Genomic DNA, 24449 nt, shown 5'->3' with positions numbered 1-24449 from the left:
CAATTAAACACTGGAGTGATAAATGTGCAGAAGATGAATGTGCAAGTAGAGATACTGGGGTGCAAAGGACCAAAATAAATATATAACAGTATGGGGATGAGGTAGTTGGATGGGCTATTTACAGATGGGCTATGTACAGGTGCAGTGATCTGTGAGCTGCTCTGACAGCTGGTGCTTAAAGTTAGTGAGGGAGATATGAGTCTCCAGCTTCAGTGATTTTTGCAGTTCGTTCCAGTCATTGGGAGCAGAGAACTGGAAGGAAAGGCGGCCAAAGGAGGTATTGGCTTTGGGGGTGACCAGTGAGATATACCTACTGGAGTGCGTGCTACGGGTGGGTGCTGACCTGCCCGTCTGTCCTGAGCCGCCTGAGCCGCCCGAGCCGCCCTTCAGTCAGGAGCCGCCTGAGCCACCCTTCAGTCCAGAGCTGCCTGAGCGGGTAATGACTCTGGTGGAGTGGGGTCCACGTCCCGCGCCAGGGCCGCCATCGCGGACAGATGCCCACCCAGACCCTCCCCTATAGGCTTAGGTTTTGCGGCCGGAGTCCGCACCTTGGGGGGGGGGGGGGGGGGGGGGGTACTGTCACGCCCTGACCATAGTTTGCGTTGTTGTTTCTATGTTTTGTTTGGGGCAGGGTGTGATATGAGTGGGAATTCTATGTTGTATGTCTAGTTTGTCTGTTTATATGTGTTTGGCCTGATATGGTTCTCAATCAGAGGCAGGTGTTAATCGTTGTCTCTGATTGGGAACCATATTTAGGTAGCCTGTTTTGTCTTTGTGGGTGGTGGGTGATTGTTCCTGGTTCCTGTGTCTGTGTTTTACCATACGGGACTGTTTCGTTTTCGTTCGTTCACTTTGTTGTTTTTGTTTCAGTGTTCTATTTTCTTTATTAAAATATGGACACTTACCACGCTGCGCATTGGTCCTCCAATCCTTCCTACTACTCCTCCTCAGAAGAGGAGGAAGACTAGCTTTACAGTAACCTAATATTTGTTAACAGTTCTCAAACATTAAGTGATAAGAAATCTTATTGACATACAGTGAGTTAGTACCACTTTTGTGATTTGAGTTCTACTGACCGTTGGAGATGTTTGAGTAGACACTACTCAATTTCTCTAAGTTAGGCAATTACTTTTACATTGCAGTTGTCAAAGCAGTTTGACCCGTTTCCAAGGAATGTAACAAACTTGACATGAAAAATGTGCAGCAGTGTATTTATGGAAGTAGTTTACAACAGTTAGGATTAATCATGTGATTTACACACAATGCTGTGTTAAGTGACCTTCACCATTAAAATAAACCCTTTCATGCTCAGTTAAAAGCCCTGCCACTTTTATGAATGCCACTAAGACTCATTTTAAAGCTGTTTTCAAGAAAATATTATTTCATATGTATTGGATTGATTTTACAATTATTACACTGTAATGTTACTATAACCTTGCCGCCAGGCTGTTGTCACTGCAGTACTGCAGCTCCCCATGTCTCTTAGACAGCTAACTAATGAATCAGGTCATACAGGCTCATCAAAACCTCTAAAAGTCTGTCCTCTTTGTCATGGCAGATATAAGAAGTATTAGATAATAAGTATATTATACTATACACACTATGCACTACAAAATAAGTTGGTATTTTATTTATTTTGTATAAAACAAACCACAACACAAATATTCAATACAAATACAGTATTTACAGATTCAATACACAAAACAGTACATCTTTAAAACTTTTCACCAAATTAACAGACATTTTTTCATAATAGTTTGTTATGAATGATTATTGTCCTGGAATATACAGCTATATACAAGTGTAAATAACGGAATTGTTTTTCACAGTAAAACAGAAAAAACAGAAAAAAGCGTTGCCCACCCAAGTGGAGAGTTTCTGCATTGTGCTGGCAACAGGATAGGTGCCCTCATATCAATTATGGATCTTGTAAATTATCAATACAGCTATGAGCACAATGATTTAACAAAGACTTGAAACACAGAGAGCCTGACACTTGGTTAAAAATGTCTACTTCCTGTCAAATGCTTTATCACTTCAGAGATCCACCAACTGTCACAGAACAGCAGAGGTCAAACGGCAAAGATAGTGTAGCTTAAGGTTCAGAGGTCACGAAATAAAGAAGTCTTTTAGACTGCAGAGTCAGTCTTTTGTTTCTGAACAGTCTCTGAGAAAGAGTAGGCAGGGCTCAAAGTGGGCAAGAGATCCAGGCAGGGCTCAAAGTGGGCAAGAGATCTGTTGGAGATAACTGGTCGTGCTGTTGTTCAGAGCCCAGTGGTCGGTGTAAGAGACGAGATCTTCAGCCATTGGTAGTCCTGAGCTCAGTTCTGTGTATAACCGCAGCTCTATTTCCGACCCTATATGGCAAACAAAACAAAGCTGGTCAGTGATGCAAGAGAAACACAGCTGAATGAAGTTACAGATTTTCTCTGTGTTGTGCAATGTTGAGAGCAGCCTTGTTTTAGGATTTTGATGTAATGAAGAAGAAAAACAGAAACTTAGGCTCCGGTGTAATCATTCAGTTCTTATCTCTGCCATCTGTTTACCTTACATGCATTATTATGTTTCACACCTTATGCACATGAGAAGGAAACACTATTGACTGAAATACGTTCCTCAATCGTCTGACACATATACATTTTTTCTCTCAAATGTTTCTAAAGGCCCTTGGATTCCATCAGTTTTATTTTCCTGTTGTAGTCTTTCCTTTTGACTAGCAAATGTTTCACAGACATGATGAAACCCTGCCGTTGAATACTACAGTATAACAACCAGCCAGATTCCCTCTAGCATCATTTACCTGAGTTATCACTCCATTGGCTCTCTGGACTGTGGTTAGACTCTGCAGTGTTGTATGACTCTACTGTAGCTACTTCATTGCTCAGGAACCCCTTGCTGTTTACATTGCCTGGCAGCTCCAATTGCCCCAATTGCTCCCAATGCTGTGCAATCTGAAAGAGCAAAACACAGGGGATGAGCCTGGTTGCATTTTTGCTTGGTTTAACTGTGTTAGAATTTTTAAAATTCAATGCAGAATATCTGGTAAACATGGGTATTCCTGATAATGAAAAAAGCACACCGAACATGTACTGGTAGAGACAAATGTACCTCAATAAGTGTTTCTTCGTTCAAATCTTCATAGTCTGTAAAATTGAAGGAAAATTGACATGAGCATTGCGCAAACCTCAATTACATTTGCAGCCCACACTCACACACAGAGTTGAATCAAACACAAGCATCCAGCAAGCTTAATCTTACCTGTGGAGTGATCCGGTGACACTTGGAAAGACGAGTAGTAGTTGATGCTGTCTGGTCCTATTTCCACAGAGGTGATAAAGTCTGGAACATCAGGGTCATTGACAGAGCCATCAAGATATGACGCTGCTGTGATGGTCTCCCCTAGGTTGTCTGAGCTGTCGACTTTGTTCTCCTGTATCTTTCTGTCCTCCTGCAGGTGTGTGTTGGTGTTGCGATCCTCGAGGCAATGGGTTGCACTGTAGTCCATTTCCTCTGTCTTGATCTTTAACCCCTAGAGGAGAAAACAGCAAAACATTAAATAAGATTGAAACATTCATCTCTGTTGTCACTGGTCTGAATACAGCCAGCTAAAAATACATGCACCGCTCTTTATTCAGGAGAGGGAAAACAGTACTACAAGTGATGATAAAGGGATTCTAAAGATTGCTGCAGTTAAAAAGTCATGTAACCTTGTCATTTTTCTTTGCATCCTTTGCTTTTGACCTCTTGTTATTTGGCTTTGTGCTGACGTTCAGCATTTTGTAAACACGCACCGCTCCAGACCCTCTATTGATGCTCTTGTCTTTCACCTCCTTGATGTCAGGAAGGGAGTTCATTGCACAGCGGAAATTAGCCTTCCATGTCTTAGGATCTGGTGTAGTCTCGCCTTGTATGAATTTCCCTGCATCAACAGACAAGTAATATCATTGTTATTACGATGCAGAAAGTAGATTGAAAAACCCTAAGGTGCTGAAGTGCATATTGTTCATCTAGCAAAATAACATCATTATAAGAGGGGCTATTCCACACTAGGTAGTCTAGGTATGTGTCATTTGCTCACCTGTGTGCATGGCCCATTGCTTGAATAGACAGGCGTCCTTGTTCAGGTCCCATCCATGACGTGCAGCATGCTTCCATGGGATGGAGAATATCTTCTTGTCCTGGACAAAACCACCAAAAAATGGGTTTCAAATTAGCGCCGCCTATCTCTCACCCCAGCGTCTCCTGTACATGCTTAGTTGTTATTTTTGTTTTGTTTCGTTTATTTAACCTTTATTTAACTAGGCAAATCAGTTAAGAACAAATTCTTATTTACAATGACGAGTAGTCCTGTTCATGGGTAATAGTACTAAATATGTTTTGTTGTCAATGCCTCGACTGAGCTCTCTTCATACAATGACAGTGTCTTTGTAGATTAAAAAAAATCATTAGATGAGTTTGACGAGCAGGAAAGTCTTACCTTGTCCACCCACACCAATCCACTGATGGAGTTGGACTCAATCTTATCCTCCAGCCAAGGCCTCATTCTCATCCTAGACACAGGCATGGTTCCTGGGAGATCAAGGAGAAGAGAGAAACTTCGTTTTAGGCACATGGCAATTGGGGTAGATGTACAAGCACGTCACTCCCACCCACTACCCTGCTCAGTTAGTGCAGATGTTTAGTGCGCTCAGTGAAGTTCATGACCAGGAAGTGTGATGTAGCTACTATGACCATGGCCAACAACTGTCAAATTACTGGAAATATGTGCAAACCAGTGAAAGACAGCAGTACTACTAGTATGTCTATCATGTGCATTTTAGGACTACACTGAAATTATTTTAAAGTGTTCTAATTATCTTATTCAAGCTATATTGTGGTATACTATACTGTGGTGTAAAGTACTTGAGTAAAAATACTTTAAAGTAGTACTTAAGTAGTTATTCTGGTGTATCTTTACTATTTATATATCTTTTTTGATAACTTTTACTCAACTACTTCTCTAAAGAAAATAATGTACATTTTACTCCATACATTTTCTCTGTTTACATTTTGATCACTTAGCAGCACAGGAAAATGTCTCTGATCTGGCGGACTCACTAAACACGTTTGTAAATGATGCGAATGAGTATTGGAGTGGCTGTTCATAAATAAATAAACAATATAATGGTGCCATCTGATTTGCTTAATATAAGGAATTTGAAATGATTTATTCTTGTACTTTTGATACTTAAGTATTTTTTTAAACCAAATACGTTTAGCCTTTTACTCAAGTAGTATTTTATTGGGTAACTCTTTACTTGGGCCATTTTCTATTAAGGTATCTTTACTTTTAGTCAAGTATGAAAATTGGGTACTTTTACCGCCACTGATGCTATATGGCTATTTATGTTGCATTCGAGGTTAAAGGGAGCGGGTTCTATAGCTCTTGAAAAGAACGAACAGACGTATTCAACCACGTACACTTTAATCGTGCACTGAACAAGCGCATGCATATTTTTGACCAATGCATTACAGTGCCTCTAAATTACAGTGTTGCAACCTTGACCCACTAAAACTTTACACTTTATATTTTAACTACAACTCTTGAAATGTCATAAATATACTACTGCAAAGCTATAACTGCATTGTTCCATGTCTCGTTACATTCACAAATGAGCGCACCGCGCACACCACTTTGCTTCTAGCCTCGTGTCAAGCATAAATAAGATCTGTCAATATGTGGGATATATGTGCCCAATGACAAAACGCCCGCTGCTGCACACATGGAAAAACAAATCCCAGTCAATTGAATAGAAAATAGCATATACTATAAATTACAAGTATATCTGCTATAAATATGCACAAAGACCACTAGCACAAACACAACGTTTCCACGTAGCCCAGTGCATACAATAATAAAATAAAATCACTTACAGCTACAATATGATTTCGCTTAATCCCGGTGATTTGTAATTGAGCCTAAAAGCAGGTATTTCCTTTTGTGAAGATGGAACGGGAAGTTATTACTATGTGATTCCTTGTAACGTTAATATCCACTCAGGTCTTCATTTTCCAATGTGTACAATCTGCTGAAGGAAACTTGTTTTTATATAAAGTGGGTGGGATTTCCCCAATATAGTATCATGCACACTCTTCATTGGTGGGGGGACAGTTTTGGCAGCAGTCCGCATCTGCGCTGAGGCAGAACTGTACATACAGGCGCGCTCAAACTTCAGGCAACATGATTTCCGAGAAATCATGCTGTTGTGAGAGATAAGGTGTGACGAGGAAGTGTTGAGCATAGCCAATAAACGAATATATTGCAGGATCCTACATGTAGCAGTTGCATGACGTATCAATGTACAATATCTTGGCTCAATGAAGTAATCATTTCACATGTATTCCCGCCGATTATCCTAAATAATATAATTAGAGAATAAGATTGCATTTGATTTACTTATGCTATAAAATAGTGCAATCAGAAGGTGAGTGACCTATGCATTTTCTGTTATCGATGCAATTATGTCCCGCAAAGCATAAAACAGCCAAATCCAGGCAAACCCTTCAGAATAAATTCTAGTCGAGTCGCGCTTTTCCGGGAAATGGTGTAGTTATTAAAACCAACGACAGGGGTAGTCTTGACTCTCCAGTTGATGCAGAGTTGTGTTACAGACTCCAGTTCAGACTTCATGTAAGTCACTGCTGACAAGTGTGTTTCTTGTTTACGTAAGATAAACAAACAGGGGTGGACTGGCCACACATTACTTTGGGTGGGCCTTGCTACATTCTAATCAGATTTAGAAAAAATAAATTCAAATATATTTACAAATAAAAAAATTACACTTGTTACTTGTCAGTGTTGCAAACGGGATAGTATTTGTATTTTACCTAAACATGCAAACACCATCAGATAGAATTCAATACTGTCACGCCCTGGGCATAGAGAGGCTTTTATTCTTTATTTTGGTTAGGCCAGGTTGTGACTAGGGTGGGCATTCTAGTTTCTTTATTTCTATGTTTTGGCCGGGTATGGTTCTCAATCAGGGACAGCTGTCTATCGTTGTCTCTGATTGGGAATCATATTTAGGCAGCCTTTTTTCCTTTGGTGTTTGGGTAGTTGACTTTGTTAGTGGCACTATAGCCCTAGTAAGCTTCACGGTCGTTTTTTTGTTTCTTGTTTTGTTGGCGACATTCTAAATAAAATAAAATGTACGCTCACCACGCTGCACCTTGGTCCGGTCATTTCCACCTAGACGATGGCCGTGACAATAGCCTATTTGGTGAAAGACCGAAGTCCATATTATTGTAAGAACAGCTCAAATAAGCAAAGAGAAACGACAGTCCATCATTACTTTAAGACATGAAGGTCAGTCAATACGGAACATTTCAGGACGTTGAAAGTTTCTTCAAGTGCAGTCGCAAAAAAACCATCAAGCACTATGATGAACTGGCTCTCATGAGGACCGCAACAGGAAGACCCAGAGTTACCTCTGCTGCAGAGGATAAGTTCATTAGAGTTACCAGCTTCAGAATTGCAGCCCAAATAATTGCTTCACAGAGTTGAAGTAACAGACACATCTCAACATCAACTGTTCAGAGGAGACTGTGTGAATCAGGCCTTCATATTCAAATTGCTGTAAAGAAACCACTACTCAAGGACACCAATAATAAGAAAAGACTTGCTTGGGCCAAGAAGCAATGAACATTAGACCGGTGGAAATTGTCCTTTGGTCTGGAGTCCAAATTTGAAATCTTTCTTCCAACCGCCGTGTCTTTGTGAGATGCAATGTGGGTGAATGGATGATCTCTGCATGTGTATTTCCCACCGTAAAGCATGGAGGAGGAGTTGTTATGGTGTGGCAGTGCTTTGCTGGTGACACTGTCTGTGATTTATCTAGAATTCAAGGCACACTTAACCAACATGGATACCACAGCGTTCTGTAGCGATACGCCATCCCATCTGGTTTGTGGTTAGTGGGACTATCATTTGTTTTTCAACAGGACGATGACCCAAAACATACATCCAGGCTGTGTAAGGGCTATTTGACCAAGAAGGAGAGTGATGGAGTGCTGCATCAGATGACCTGGCCTCCACAATCCCCCAACCCCAACCAATTTGAGATGGTTTGGGATGTCAGACCGCAGAGTTAAGTAAAAGCAGCCAACAAGTGCGAACTCCTTCAAGACTGTTGGAAAAGCATTCCAGGTGAAGCTGGTTGAGAGAATGCCAAGAGTGTGCAAAGCTGTCATCAATGCAAAGGGTGGCAATTTGAAGAATCTCAAATATAAAATACTTAGATTTGTTTATAAAAAAAAATGGTTACTACATGATTCCATATGTGTTATTTCATAGTTTTGATCTCTTCACTATTATTCTACAATGTAGAAAATAGTAAAAATAAAGAATCTCACTCTGAGTAGGAGTTCTAAAACTTGTGACTGGTAGTGTATGTCTAGGGCACAAATACATATTGGATGCAGCTATTGTGGTACTAGCTAACTCATGTTTGACTACAACAGGGGTTTTCAGGTAGCCTGGTAGGAATGTTACCGTAATGTTGCTGGATCGAATCCCTGAGCTGACAAGGTAAAAATCTGTTGTTCTGCTCCTGAGCAAGGCAGTTAACCCACTGTTCCCCAAGCGCGGATGACGTGGATGTCGATTAAGGCAGCCCTCCGCACCGCTCTGATTCAGAGTGGTTGGGTTAAATGCAGAAGACACATTTCAGTTAAATGCATTCAGTTGTACAGTTGATTAGGTATCCCCCTTTCCTAACAGTGTATTAACTAGCAACAAACTCAAACCAACCCAGGGCAATACCTCAGACAAGTACTTGGAAGTATGGCTAGACGGTACACTGTCCTTCTCTCAGCACATATCAAAGCTGCAGGCTACGGTTAAATCTAGACTTGGTTTCCTCTATCTTAATCGCTCCTCTTTCACCCCAGCTGCAAAACTAACCCTGATTCAGATTACTATCCTACCCATGCTAGATTAAGGAGACACAATTTATAGATCAGCAGGTAAGGGTGCTCTCGAGTGTCTAGATGTTCTTCAGTATTCGGCCATCAGATTTGCCACCAATGCTCCTTATAGGACACATCACTGCACTCTATACTCCTCTGTAAACTGGTCATCTCTGTATACCCGTCGCAAGACCCACTGGTTGATGCTTATTTATAAAACCCTCTTAGGCCTCACTCACCCCTATCTGAGATATCTACTGCAACACCCCCACAAGCTGCCACCCCGTGCTTCACGGTTGGGATGGTGTTCTTCGGCTTGCAAGCCTCCCCCTTTTTCCTCCAAACATAACGATGGTCATTATGGTCCAAAAGTTATATTTTTGTTTCATCAGACGATTTCTCCAAAAAGTACAATCTTTGTCCCCATGTGCAGTTGCAAACCGTAGTCTGGCTTTTTTATGGTGATTTTGGAGCAGGGGCTTCTTCTATGCTGAGTGGCCTTTCCAGGTTATGTCGATATAGGACTTATTTTACTTTGGATATAGATACTTTTGTACCTGTTTCCTACAGCATCTTCACAAGGTCCTTTGCTGTTGTTCTGGGATTGATTTGCACTTTTCACACCAAAGTACATTAATCTCTAGGAGACAGAACGCGTCTCTGTCCTGAGTGGTATGACGGCTGCGTGGTCCCATGGTGTTTATACTTGCGTACTATTGTTTGTACAGATGAACGTGGTACCTTCAGGCGTTTGGAAATTGCTCCCAAGGATTAACCAGACTTGTGGAGGTCTACAATTTGTTTTCTGAGGTCTTGGCTGAATTCTTTTGATTTTCCAATGATGTCAAGCAAAGATGCACTGAGTTTGAAGGTAGGCCTTGAAATACATCCACAGGTACACCTCCAATGGACTCAAATTATGTCAATTAGCCAATTAGAAGCTTCTAAAGCCTTGACATAATTTTCTGCAATTTTCCAAGCTTTTTAAAGGCACAGTCAACTTAGTGTATGTAAACTTCTGACCCACTGGAATTGTGATACAGTGAATTATAAGTGAAATAATCTGTCTGTAAAACAATTGTTGGAAAAATTACTTGTGTCATGCACAAAGTAGATGTCCTAACCGACTTGCCAGAACTATAGTTTGTTATCAATAAATTTGTGGAGTGGTTGAAAAATGAGTTGTAATGACTCCAACCTAAGTTTATGTAAACTTCCGACTTCAACTGTATATATACAGTACCAGTCAAAAGTTTGGACACACCTACTCATTCCAGGGTTGTTCTTTATTTTTTACTATTTTCTAGATTGTAGAATAATAGTGAAGACATCAACACATATGGAATCATGTAGTAATCAAAAAATCTTTATATATTTTATATTTGAGATTCTTCAAAGTAGCCACCCTTTGCCTCGATGACAGCTTTGCACACTCTTGGCATTCTCTCAACCAGCTGCACCTGTAATGTTTTTACAACAGTTTTGAAGGAGTTCCCACATATGCTGAGCACTTGTTGGCAGCTTTTCCTTCACTCTGTGGTCTGTCTCATCCAAAACCAAATCCAAAACCAAATCCAAAAATTTCAATTGGGTTGAGGTCATGTGATTGTGGAGGGCAGGTCATCTGATGCAGCACTCCATCACTCTCCTTCTTGGTCAAATAGCCTTTACACAGCCTGGAGGTGTGTTGGGTCATTGTCCTGTTGAAAAACAATTGATAGTCCCACTAAGCGCAAACCAGATGGGATGGCGTATCACTGCAGAATGCTGTGGTAGCCATGCTGGTTAAGTGTGCCTTGAATTCTACATACATCACCAACAGTGTAACCAGCAAAGGACCCCCATACCATCACACCTTCTCCTCTATGCTTCACGGTGGAGCCACACATACAGAGATCATCCGTTCACCTACTCTGCATCTCACAAGGACATGGCGGTTGGAACCAAAAATCGTGTTTCTTGGCCCAAGCAAGTCTCTTCTTATTGGTGTCCTTTAGTGGTGGTTTCTTTGTAGCAATTTGACAATGAAGGCCTGATTCACGCAATCTCCTCTGAACAGTTGATGTTGAGATGTGTCTGTTACTTGAACTCTGTAAAACATTTATTTGGGCTGCAATTTTTGAGGCTGGTAACTCTAATGAACTTATCCTCTGCAGCAGAGGGAACTCTGGGTCTTCCTTTCCTGTGGCAGTCTTCATGAGAGCCAGTTTCATCATAGCACTTGATTGCTTTTGCGACTGCACTTGAAGAAACTTTCAAAGTTCTTGAAATGTTCTGTATTGACTGACCTTCATGTCTTAAAGTAATGATGGATTGTTGTTTCTCTTTGTTCTTGCCATAATATGGACATGGTCTTTTACCAAATAGGGCTGTCTTCTGTATACCAACCCTACCTTGTCACAACACAACTGATTGGCTCAAACGCATTAAGACGGAAAGAAATTCCACAAATTAACTTTTAACAAGGCACACCTGTTAATTGAAATGTATTCCAGGTGACTACCTCATGAAGCTGGTTGAGAGAATGGCAAGAGTGTGCAATGCTATCATCAATGCAAAAGGTAGCTACTTTGAAGAATCTCAAATACAAAATATATTTTGATTTAACACTTTTTTGATTACAACATGATTCCATATGTGATATTTCATAGTTTTGATGTGTTCACTATTATTTTAAAATGTAGAAAATAGTTAACATAAAGAAAAACCCTTGAGTGAGTAGGTGTGTCCAAACTTTGGACTGGTTCAGTGTATATATAATATAATTATCTGAATGTTAAACTGCTGAGGAAAAGGTAGCCTTCATGCCATGCCTGAGAGATGAAGGATCTGAGAATAATACTTGTAAGAAGTAGTCTGTTTACGAAGAGAAAGTCCCACAAATGGGCGTCTAAACCCACTGGGCAAGAACTCGTTGAATCAACTTTGTTTACACGTCATTTCAACCAATTGGATTTGCAAAAAGTCATCAACATAAGGGAATTTCATATTTTTTTCACCCAACTTTTAACCTAAATCCAATTACATGTTTTGTTGATTTCACGTTGAATTCACATTAGTTGACAACTCAACCAAATGTAAATAAAAACTAGACATTGAACTGACATCTGTGTCCAGTGGGTAGTTTATGAAATGTAGAAGGTCTTTAGGGGGGCTGTTTGGTTACGGTTGTGTAAATCATATTATTTTGCCCATTTCACTATTCAGTCTGGGTTGTGCCGTTATAAACCAGGCTCCAGTGAAGTCATTCCAACTGATGGCGCCATGTCATATACCCTTATAACAGATTGTATTATGAAGGAGATGCAATGCATGTTCCATTTTCATCAAGTAGAAAGGATGCTGTTGTCTCTTTTCGGATGACAAGTCGCCTGGTACAGATTATCTTGACGCCAAGTTGCTTAGAGTTACAGCTAACCAAATATGTACCCCAATCTCTCATATTTTTAATAAGTGCTTGATGTATGGGGTGTGCCCAGAAGTCTGGAAAGAGTCAAAGGTTATTCCACTACCTAAGGATAAAAACTCTGCATTCACTGATCCTAATAGTCGCCCTATAAGCTTGCTGCCTATGTAAAGTAGATTATTGGAAAAAATTGTATCTGTACATGTAAAAATCAAGGATTATTTCTCATGTCATGGTCTGATAATGGGTTTCCAGCATGCATACAAAGAAGGGCATTCTACTAGTACGGCCTTAGCACAAATGACAGAAGGTTGTTTAAAGAGTATAGATGACAGGAAGTTAGTTGGTGTTGTGTTGCTAGATTTCAGTGCTGCTTTTGATGTAATTGATCATGAACTGTTACTAGGTAAACTCAAAAGTTATGGTTTTAAGTCTGCAGCTCTATCCTGGATGGAAAGCTATCTATCCAGGAGAAGGAAAAAAGTGCTCTTTAATGGTAGCTTTTAAAACAGTAAAGATATACTCTGTGGTGTTCCTCAAGGAAGTTCCGTAGGCCCGCTTCTCTACTCTGTCTTTACTAATGATTTACCTTCAGTAATGAACAAAGCAAGAGTGGTCATGTATGCTGATGACTCTACAATGTATAGCGCAGCATCAGAATGTAATGAGCTAATAGGTGTACTGAGCAGTGAACAAAAAATGGTGTCTGAGTGGGTTGATATGAACAAATTGGTGTTGAACATTTCTAAAACGATATGTCTTGTATTTGGTTCAAGATTAATGCTTGCTGATGATTTCTAATTGAATTTGTCGATGAATAGAACGCATGTAGAGCAAGTGAAAAAAAACGAAACTACTAGGTGTCATGTTGGACACAGCTTTCTTATGGTCAGAACACATAGAAAATATTGTTATTAAGATGGTTAAGGGAATTGCCGTCACAAGAATATGTTCAGAGTATGTAACATCTAGCACACTGAATCAGGTGATTCAATCCCTGGTCCTATCACACTTAGAGTACTGCCCAGTTATATGGTCAATCCCTGGTTCTATCACACTTAGAGTACTGTCCAGTTATACGGTCAATCCCTGGTTCTATCACACTTAGAGTACTGTCCAGTTATATGGTCAATCCCTGGTTCTATCACACTTAGAGTACTGTCCAGTTATATGGTCATCTGCAGCAAAGAAAGATGTAATAAAGCTCCAAATGGCTCAAAATATGGCTGGCAGATTATGTCATCATTGCTCTAACCATATGAATATTATCCAAACGCATCAGAATCTCTCGCTTCACGTTAAAAACCAATTACTATCTAGTCTTCTGATTTTCTTGAGGAATGTTATATTTGTCAAAAAACCACAGTTTTTTTCAGTCCAGTTAGCACATACTAGCAACACGCATAATCACCAAACCAAACAGGCAAATTCAGGGCAGCTAATACAACCCAAGCCTGTCAAGACTTCCGCCGAAGTCAGCTCCTCTCCTTGTTCGTTCGGCGATCGACGTCACCGGCTTTCTAGCCATCGCCGCTCCATTTTTCATATATCCTTTTGTCTTGTCTTGTTTTCATACACACCTGGTTTTCATTTCCCCAATCAATCTAATTGTATTTAATCCTCTGTTTCCCATGTTTTGTGTGTAATTGTTTTCCTGTCAAGCGATGTTCTTTAGCGCTTTACTTTATTGTTCCGATTTTTTGAGCGCGTTTGTTTTGTTGTGCTCCCGGTTTCGAACTATAATAAAGTGCGCTTTATTTATCATACTCTGCTCTCCTGCACCTGACTTCGCCTTCATACACACCTTGACAAAGCCAAGGACAAATCGCCTTAAATCTACAGTTTTATATAGAGCCATAGCTGAATGGAACTCTTTACCAATTCATATTTCTCAGGCAAAAAGTAAATCCACCTTCAAGAAAAAAATAAAAGAACATCTGTTGTGATAGACCATGTGACTGGACAGCAAATAGAAAGCATCAACTGAATGTTAAATGTGTTTCCTGTCAGGTATTTTAATTATCTGTATTGTCTACTTGTTGAATGTTTGAAGTCTTGATTGTGGTTGTCTGTAATGTCTTGTTAATTGGTGTTTGACCCCAGGAAGATTAACTAGCGTTAAAAATTACAAAATTACTCCAAGGCTCATTTGAATGTGAGGGTTTTGGACCTCATTTGAACCACTGTTGACATAGTGCTTTATTTATCCATATGTTGTCATGGCATCTGTTTACAGTATCTATAGCCTAATGAAATGCCTTAGAGACGAAGTTTGCTTCTAAGTACTAGTCTGTTTACAAAGAGGAAGTCCCACAAATGGGCATCTAAAGCTCCTCTGACTGAAGTAATACTACTAGAGTGCATAAAGTGCCCCTGTCTGTCTGCTTGCCTGTCTGCCTGCCTGCCTGTCTGCCTGTCTACCTGTCGGTCTGGCTGCCATCAGCAAAGAAGAGGAGCTTGGGGCTTTGGATGAAGCGGCTTGTACTACACAATCTCCCCTCACCCATCTGCTTTGACAGCTCTGTGACATTGGATCAAGTCAAAGCCAAAAATAACTTTCTAGTGCTGGATTTGAACATGCAACTTTGGAATCAGAGGCAGATGCTTACGCCCATTTGCCATCCCAGTCCACAACACCCTAGCAAAACTGAAATCTACTTAAAGATAACACTGTTGCCCCTAGTGGCTGGTTCCCAAACTGACTTGTATTACATGTGACCTGGCTGGTTAAAAGGGGTGGCCCGCCACCATTATGGAGCAGCTTATCCCAAACCTTAACCCTTACCTTAATCATTCAGAGTTAATGCTACCTGCCGTTAATGGGTCTGCCCCATTAACGGCAGGTGGCCTAGTGGTTAGACCGTTGGGCAAGTAACCGAAAGGTTGCTAGATTGAATTACCGAGCTGACAAGGTAAAAATCTGTCATTCTGCCCCTGAACAAGGCAGTTAACCCACTGTTCCTAGGCCGTCATTGTAAATAAGAATTTGTTCTTAACTGGCTTGCCTAGTTAAATAAAGGTTAAATAAAAAAATGCCTAACCTTAAAAATTCGGAGTTAATGCCTAATCTTAACTTTAAACACTTTGAAATTTGACGTTTGGAACAACCTCGAAATTTGAAGTCTGAGAAGCATGGATGAATGTCTTATTCTGACGTGAGACTGTGAGAGCTTGTAGCTTTTAACAGCTGCTCTGCAACAGTTCTCCATCTCTTCCACCTCTGTTTCCGTCTACCCCTCCCCCATGCCCCCCCCCCCCCCCCCCCAATGGACAATGATCAGTGAGATAAGAGGGCCTCAAGATGATATAGATAACCTGACATTCTTTATGGCACGGAAGATGGGGGAGGAGGAGGGGTTAGTGTGTGGGAGGATGTTTATATGTGGAACTTTGAAAATCCCATGGACAGAACAAGCAGCTGGGGGAAAAGAGGCATGTTGTTCCTGTGCAGTACAAGTGTCACTCTGTTTACACGTATCTCCATGTGTGTGTGTTGTGTTCTCAAACTTCTCTTTCTGCATCTAGGGACATTGCAATCATGCAATGAAATCCCTCTTGTCTGTCAGGTAACTGCTCTGTAAGCAACTCTTGCATGGCCTTCATTGATTCCCCCCTCAGGTAGTATGTGTATCCCAAATTCCTTATATAGTGCACTACTTTCTACCAGAGCCCTATGAACATTTGATCAAAAGTAGTGCACTACTTTCTACCAGAGCCCTATGGACATTTGATCAAAAGTAGTGCACTATAAAGGAAATCGGGTACCATTTGAGATGCAAACAGTATCCATTCACCTGTGTGTTCTGGTTGCCTGCCTTTGTTTAACATGTTTAAAGTGGCCATGTTTGTCTTTTCCGTGGAGGGAGGAGAAGAAGCGTGTGGCTGGTGGCATGACAGAACATGACAGATGGGAGGTCCTGACCATGACCCACTTGATACCACAATAGGGCAATTACGCCTCCCTTCCTTTCTCCCTCCCCGGCTCCCTTAGGAGGCTTCCTCCAAGATGTTTCTTAGGTTGCTCAAAATGTGTCCTCTCAACATACAATTGGTACAATGAATTAATGAAATGTTATTTTCGTATTTTCGTGTTTTCATTACAATAATTCCCTATGGTAATTAAATGTTATAATTATTCTTCCAGCGTTTTCTGCATTGCGCATCACATAAAGAGTGAAAAAATATATTGAATTATTATTTTTAAATACAAAAATACATAATAGCATATAAGGTTATCCAAACAATAATTACATCCCTAGAGCATGTGTAGGCCAGGCCTATGCAAAATGGTGTCGAAATTAACCAGTTGTATAAAATAGGCTACAGTGCCTTAAAATGTATGGTGTGATATAGTCTATGTATGACAAGCCACGATGTATAAATGTATCTCTGTGTGCGGTCCTGTCAAATTGTCATCCACATTTGACATTGCAGCAGCCGTAATCTTGTTCCCAGACACTTCAATCCAAATGCACGAAGAGTGTCGGACCAACGCATCAAATTTGGCTTTCGTTAGCAGAGAGAAGAAACTCCAGGTGCGGCATTGGTTTAATCGATTTAATCTGCCAAACAATCATCTCCCACAAACTATTCCCCCTAACCCTTCTCCGTGCACTAATGACACATTCATGTGCAAGTCGAAACTAGGAAACTCTGAAATGTCAGACTTGCAGCGTTCAACCAGTTAGCAGATCGGAAATGAAGGAGTTACTTAGTTCCGACTAGGACGTGAACGCGCTAGCACACAACAAGCACAGAGCCACGCCTCACAGTTGTGTGATTCGCTAAAATTAAATGATGACGAATACTTGACTCAGTAGGTCACTCCTACAGAATTATATGGTCACTCCCACTAAAGAAAGATTTGAACGGTAGATATCCCAGGTTGACATGCCTGTGCGGAGGACCGGCTTTAGCCTTTTGGTGGCCCTAAACAAGATTTTGTTGCCCCCCACCTTTCGTGCAGAACATTTTAGTGGCCCACCTTTTGATGGTGGAGAGAAAAAAAAAATACGTACATTTATTTCAAATTCTACACATGTTGCCTTGGGGCAAAGACTAAATGTTGCAAGTTATCTGCAATTCTACACATTTTGCTATGGGTCAGAAAGAAAATGTTCAAATTGTATAACTCATCTCATTACATTTACATTTAAGTCATTTAGCAGACGCTCTTATCCAGAGCGACTTACAAATTGGTGCATTCACCCTATGACATCCAGTGGAACAGCCACTTTACAATAGTGCATCTAAATCTTTTAAGGGGGGGGGGGGGGGGGGGTCAGAAGGATTGCTTTATCCTATCCTAGGTATTCCTTAAAGAGGTGGGGTTTCAGGTGTCTCCGGAAGGTGGTGATTGACTCCGCTGTCCTGGCGTCGTGAGGGAGTTTGTTCCACCATTGGGGTGCCAGAGCAGCGAACAGTTTTGACTGGGCTGAGCGGGAACTGTACTTCCTCAGTGGTAGGGAGGCAAGCAGGCCAGAGGTGGATGAACGCAGTGCCCTTGTTTGGGTGTAGGGCCTGATCAGAGCCTGAAGGTACTGAGGTGCCGTTCCCCTCACAGCTCCGTAGGCAAGCACCATGGTCTTGTAGCGGATGCGAGCTTCAACTGGAAGCCAGTGGAGAGAGCGGAGGAGCGGGGTGACGTGAGAGAACTTGGGAAGGTTGAACACCAGACGGGCTGCGGCGTTCTGGATGAGTTGTAGGGGTTTAATGGCACAGGCAGGGAGCCCAGCCAACAGCGAGTTGCAGTAATCCAGACGGGAGATGACAAGTGCCTGGATTAGGACCTGCGCCGCTTCCTGTGTGAGGCAGGGTCGTACTCTGCGGATGTTGTAGAGCATGAACCTACAGGAACGGGCCACCGCCTTGATGTTAGTCTCATGCCATGCCAATCTCATGCCATGACTCTCGTTTTGCCATGGGGCAGAGAGAAAAAATTGCAGTTTGACTGACATAGCAAGAGGAAAACTGCTGATGCACAACCAAATGTATAACTTGCACCTTGTGTATTCTACTATTCTAACGCCTAACAGTAAATTGAGACCCGACTGAGTTAGGGGTCGGGCCCCCTAGCGGCCGGGGGCCCAAGCCGACCGCCTATGTCGCTTATGCTCAGGGCAGGCCATGGCTGTGGCAGTAGCCTATGGATGAGGTTACAGCAGCAGAAGGGATGGGCACTTCCCTTGCTGTGTAGGGTGAATTTTCAAGGTGACGTTAATTTAGGGATAGTGTCATGTCACGTGACAAGTGTATCTCCAACCCATCTCACTCTTGGGGAATTGTGAATTAGCAGGACCCAAACATATTCCCCAAGCAAATGTACTGAAATGTACCTAGTAAACCCAACTCTAGAATCCGCTATAACTTGCATAGCCTACTGTAGCCTAGGCGATATACCTCCCGATAATAAAATGCCGATATGTAGGCTACAGCTATTACGGGACAGAGACTACACATAACTATTATCAGACATCATCATGAACATGATCTAAATCTAAAAGCCTCATCATGTACAAAAATCAAACATCAATTTGGTCTGTTAACGCATTTATACGCAGCACCCATGCTGCCTTGCATGTTGGTAATATAAATGTATTCGTGTCGTGAATAAAAAGAAAATAAATAGAGCCGCTATAACAGCCTACCGCTATAGTGCACGTCACCTTCACAATTATCTCTGCATAACCTTGCTACTCGCGCATCTCCCCTCTGACGCAGGCTAAACCCTTTCATTTTAGTGGGTAGGCCGTTGCGAAGGGCAGCCTATAGACTACCTAGAGGTTAAATACAATATATAGTCCAGGAGTAATTGTACTCGTTCATATTTGAGGAGGCATTTTTCTTATCTTCTCGTGTGCACCTATACTTATTTCTGCTCTCCGAGGCAAATAGCCTACTGTAACCGGTTGGACGTTGCAAGCTGTATTGACTGGCTCGCAGTAGCCTATTATTACTCGTTGGTTCTCATAATCTACCAGATTGCCGGCTAGTACTGCAGTCGATGCTGCAGTTGTAGGCTCTTGCACCGTGCTGTGTGCTGCGACAGCAGACTCAATGAGAAAGGAATGCTTGCCTTCGTTCTGATCTCTGGGTCTATTTGGATTATATTAGGTGAGTTTCATATATTTTCATTCATTATGTTCACCATAGAATAGCAGGTACCATGTATTGCATGGGCGCAGCCTCTCTGAAATTGTGAGACAGGTTCTTGATTTACAATTCATGTAGGATAAATTATTTTTACGGGTGCAGTTTCCATATTTCTAATAGCCTATAGAGTGGCCTGGATGATATGAATACATTTTCTGGATACAGTTATTCGCATCCGGCCTACAAGGAATGCCTCTTGGAAAGGTTAGCTTTATGTGCATACCTGCCGGTCTGACAGTGCACCATTATAACGTAACCTATTTGATTAACTACTCTTAATAATAGGCTACACCAGTTTTTGGGACATCTTCACAGAACAACTATTTTGTTCTAAACCGGCCTTGCAATTACAGGCAAATGGCATGACATGGGCAAGATCATAGCATACCATAACGCCAAAAATCTACGCATACGACAAATGGGTCGGTACATTTTTTTCTTCACTTAGGCCTAGATATTATTTAGTGTTTTAATGAATTATACATATTTACGGTAGCCTATTCTGCATACGAAGTTATTCCACATGACATGCTTCAAAATGAAAAAGTATTGTCGGCAGGCTAAGGTCATGTGCAATACCCTACTATAGGGTACGCTATCTCTGCGTAATGAAAACGCTCATATCTCAACCACTTAGTAACTGCATGTTGCCTATCAGTGACTCAATGACTGATGCTAGCATGCATCGTCGTAAATGTAAGCAATAATCAGTCAGACAGATATACATAGAACAAAACAAGATTGTATATTTTGCAAGCCATAATTGAATGTAGGATATGTCTTTATTGCTACGTGGCACAGTGGTTGCGGATGAATGTTTGCTTCTAAATCTACCCCTGACATAGTGTGACGTGCACCTTCACGCGCTGAAGCGGGCTTGTCTGATTGGAAGGAGCTGTTCAATGGTGAGGGTCCTGAAACACTGCATCCAGTCCGAGCATATTTAGCACTCTCTGGAGTAACGGTCTGTAAAACAGTTTTATTCCGCCAGTCAGGGGCATGGGGTAAAATGTGACCATTTTAAAATACATTTGGACATATACTCAACATATCAGTATGTTTGATCTATAGTAACCTCGTGCCCAAAATATAAAGTAGACTAGCCTAAGGCCAGTACCTCTGTTGCGTTCTCAACGTTTACTTTACAGCCGTTGTACGCTGTCAAATGCTACTCCTCGTCATGCATAATGCATTGTTTTAACATCTGAGGTACCACACAGGTAAACCTATTCTTTTTCCCCTCTCAATAATTTATAGGATAAGACACGTGCTCCACTCATCACAGACTGAAAAGCATATGTGCTTCTCAGTTGAAACCTTTTGCCAAAATTCTGTATTTTCTGAACATTTCATTGCATTTCTCAATCAGCTTACCTTTTAAGTCATCATGGAACCTTTCTAGGCTGGATGAAGTAATATTACAGGCCTACCAGTGGTAGTTTAAGTGTTGTCTCTGTAATTTAGGAACATTACATTCGAAGAGTGTACATAATATCAAGCTCTGTACAGTAGGCTATGCTACTACTATATACATGAGGTGTTCATTTACATTATAAACTGGGTGGGTCGAGCTCTGAATGCTGATTGGCTGACAGCCATGTTATGTCAGACATATAATACGGGTATGACAAAACATTTATTTTTACTGTTCTAATTACATTGGTAAACAGTTTATAATAGCAATAAGGCACCTCAGGGGTTTATGGTATATTGTCAATATACCACGTCTAAGGGCTGTTTCTAGGCATTCTGCATTGCATTGTGCGTAAGAACAGCCTTTAGCTGTGGTGTATACCCCTCCCCCCCCCCCCCCCCCCCCCCCCGGCCTTATTGCTTAATTAACAGGTTCATATTTATGTAACCTCATTCCATTTTTAAAGAGGGGAAATTATATGTCTACTTCTCATATAATCCATCACATATATATTGGACTGCATTGACCAAACAGAAAGTACTGAACAAGGGTTACGTCCTCTCCTGATTCATCACATACTTTACCGGGTTTCATTAGATCACTCTTAAAAAGCATTGCCTGACATCCCCATCCTGTTTGTTTGTATGTGGGTGCATTTGTCTGTAGATGTGTGCATGTACTCAGTACTGTAGTATACAGTCTGTAAAACGACATGTGTGATTTTCTGTAGGAAGGGAGGCACTCTGGGTTTAGGGAGGGGGAGAGAGCGAGAGTAGCTGCAGCGTCTGCTGAGGGTGGTGTGATACGGTGGCCAACCAGGCACAAACTAGGCCAAACGCGTTTCTCCTTTACACTCAGCGTGGACAGTGAGGGGGTAATCTTCCAGCAGTGTGTGTGTCACGCCCTGGCCTTAGTTATTTTTATTTTCTGTAATATTTTGGTTAGGTCAGGGTGTGACAGGGGGTTGTTTGTGTTTTTGTCTTGTCTTGGGTGGTTGTAGTGTCTAGGGGGTTTTGTTAGAGTGTATGGGTTTGTGTTGAGTGTAGGTTTCTAGGTATGTCTATGGTTGCCTGAATGGTTCTCAATCAGAGACAGCTGTCATTCATTTGTCTCTGATTGGGAGCCATATTTAAGGCAGCCATAGGCATTGGGCTGTTGTGGGTAATTGTCTATGTCATTGTGTAGTGGTTAGTGTCAGCATGATTTGTTTAAATAGCTTCACGATCGTCAGTTTTTTTGTTTTGTTTCGTCGTTATAATTAAAAAGAATGTATTTTTCACACGCTGCGTTTTGGTCCTCTCTTCCACGTCAAGACAATCGTGACAGAATTACCCACCAGAACGGGACCAAGCAGCGTGTCAAGCGGCAGCAGGAACATACACAGGATTTATGGCAATGGGAGCAGGATCTGGACTATACTACGTGGGAGGAGATCGACAGGTGGGCGATCGACCCAGGGCGAATGCCGGAGCCCGCCTGGGATTCTCTGGAACAGTGCGAGGAGGGATACCGGCGAATGGATAGGAAGCCTGTGAGTCAGCCCCAAAAAATTATTGGGGGGGGGGCTACAAGGGAGTGTGGCGAAGTCAGGTAAGAGACCTGCGCCAACTCCCCGAGCTTACCGTGGAGCGCGAAAGTACGGGCAGACACCGTGTTATGGGTAGAGCGCACGGTGTCTCCTGTACGTGTGCATAGCCCAGTGCGGTACCACCAGTTCCGGCACCACGCACTAGGCCTAATGTGCGTCTCCAGGGTCCAGTATGCCCTGTTCCTTCTCCCCGCACTAGCCTTCAGGTGCGTGTCCCCAGCCCGGTACCTCCAGTTCCGGCACCACGTACCAGGCCTACTGTGCCCCTCAGCAGGTCAGAGTCGGCCGTCTGCCCAACGCCGCCTGCACTGCTCGTCTGCCCAGCGCCGTCTGAGCTGCCTGCCTGCCCAGCGCCGTCTGAGCCATCCGTCTGTCCCGAGCCGTCAGAGCCGTTCGTCAGTCAGGAGCCGCTAGAGCCGCCAGTCAGCCAGGATCCGCCAGAGCCGCCAACCAGCCAGGATCCGCCAGAGCCGCCAGTCAGCCAGGATCCGCCAGAGCCGCCAGTCAGCCAGGATCTGCCAGAGCCGCCAGTCAGCCAGGATCTGCCAGAGCCGCCAGTCAGCCAGGATCTGCCAGAGCCGCCAGTCAGCCAGGATCTGCCAGAGACGCCAGTCAGCCAGGATCTGCCAGAGACGGCAATCAGCCAGGATCTGCCAGAGACGCCAATCAGCCAGGATCTGCCAGAGACGCCAACCAGCCAAGAGCAGCCAGAGCCGCCAGCCAGCCAGGATCTGCCAGAGACGCCAGTCAGCCAGGATCTGCCAGAGACGCCAGTCAGCCATGAGCAGCCAGAGTCGCCAGCCAGCCATGAGCAGCCAGAGTTGCCAGCCAGCCATGAGCAGCCAGAGTCGCCAGCCAGCCATGAGCAGCCAGAGTCGCCAGCCAGCCATGAGCAGCCAGAGTCGCCAGCCAGCCATGAGCAGCCAGAGTCGCCAGCCAGCCATGAGCAGCCAGAGTCGCCAGCCAGCCATGAGCAGCCAGAGTCGCCAGCCAGCCATGAGCAGCCAGAGTCGCCAGCCAGCCATGAGCAGCCAGATTCGCCAGCCAGCCAGCCAGGATCCGCCAGAGTCGCCAGCCAGCCAGCCAGGATCCGCCAGAGTCGCCAGCCAGCCAGCCAGCCAGGATCCGCCAGAGCCTACCGCCAGCCAGCCAGGATCCGCCGGTGCCGCCAATCAGCCAGGATCTGCCAGAGCCACCAAAGCGGGTATTAACTATGGTGGAGTGGGGGCCACGTCCCGCACCCGAGCCACCGCCGTAGGAAGGCCCACCCGGACCCTCCCCTTCTGTGTCAGGTTTTGCGGCCGGAGTCCGCACCGTGGGGGGGGGGGGGGGTACTGTCACGCCCTGGCCTTAGTATTCTTTATTTTCTGTAATATTTTGGTTAGGTCAGGGTGTGACAGGGGGGATGTTTGTGTTTGTGTTTTTGTCTTGTCTTGGGTGGTTGTAGTGTCTAGGGGGTTTTGTTAGAGTGTATGGGTTAGTGTTTATTTTCTGGAATATTTTGGTTAGGTCAGGGTGTGACAGGAGGGATGTTTGTGTTTTTGTCTTGTCTTGGGTGGTTGTAGTGTCTAGGGGGTTTTGTTAGAGTGTATGGGTTAGTGTTGAGTGTAGGTTTCTAGGTATGTCTATGGTTGTAGTGTCTAGGGGGTTTTGTTAGAGTGTATGGGTTAGTGTTGAGTGTAGGTTTCTAGGTATGTCTATGGTTGTAGTGTCTAGGGGGTTTTGTTAGAGTGTATGGGTTAGTGTTGAGTGTAGGTTTCTAGGTGTTGTGGGTAATTGTCTATGTCATTGTGTAGTGGTTAGTGTCAGCACGATTTGTTTAAATAGCTTCACGATCGTCAGTTTGTTGTTTTTGTTTTGTCGTTATAATTAAGAAGAATGTATTTTTCACATGCTGCGTTTTGGTCCTCTCTTCCACGTCGAGACGATCGTGACAGTGTGTG

The 24449-nt window shown here is 42.9% G+C and overlaps 1 protein-coding gene and 1 pseudogene across 2 annotated transcripts in view; one reads left to right on the top strand and one right to left on the bottom strand.

Annotated features, from left to right (window-relative positions):
- Nucleotides 1–24449, top strand: part of LOC129868200 (long-chain-fatty-acid--CoA ligase 6-like) — a 105734-nt gene that overhangs the window by 32968 nt on the left and 48317 nt on the right. The window contains exon 1 of one of the 2 annotated variants that reach the window (XM_055941957.1): nucleotides 19028–19465. The exons of the other annotated variant lie outside the window; for it this stretch is intronic. Within the exon in view, the coding sequence (XP_055797932.1) occupies nucleotides 19420–19465 (46 nt within the window). The 5' untranslated portion in view covers nucleotides 19028–19419. Of the gene's footprint in view, nucleotides 1–19027; nucleotides 19466–24449 lie in introns of those variants that run through there. 2 annotated transcript variants of the gene reach the window in all.
- Nucleotides 1616–6068, bottom strand: LOC129868201 (interferon regulatory factor 1-like; annotated as a pseudogene).

Source organism: Salvelinus fontinalis, chromosome 13, assembly GCF_029448725.1.
Source record: "Salvelinus fontinalis isolate EN_2023a chromosome 13, ASM2944872v1, whole genome shotgun sequence".
Classification (NCBI taxonomy): Eukaryota; Metazoa; Chordata; class Actinopteri; order Salmoniformes; family Salmonidae; genus Salvelinus; species Salvelinus fontinalis.
Note: the sequence above shows the minus strand (reverse complement) of the source record. Positions and strands in the feature narration are given on the sequence as shown.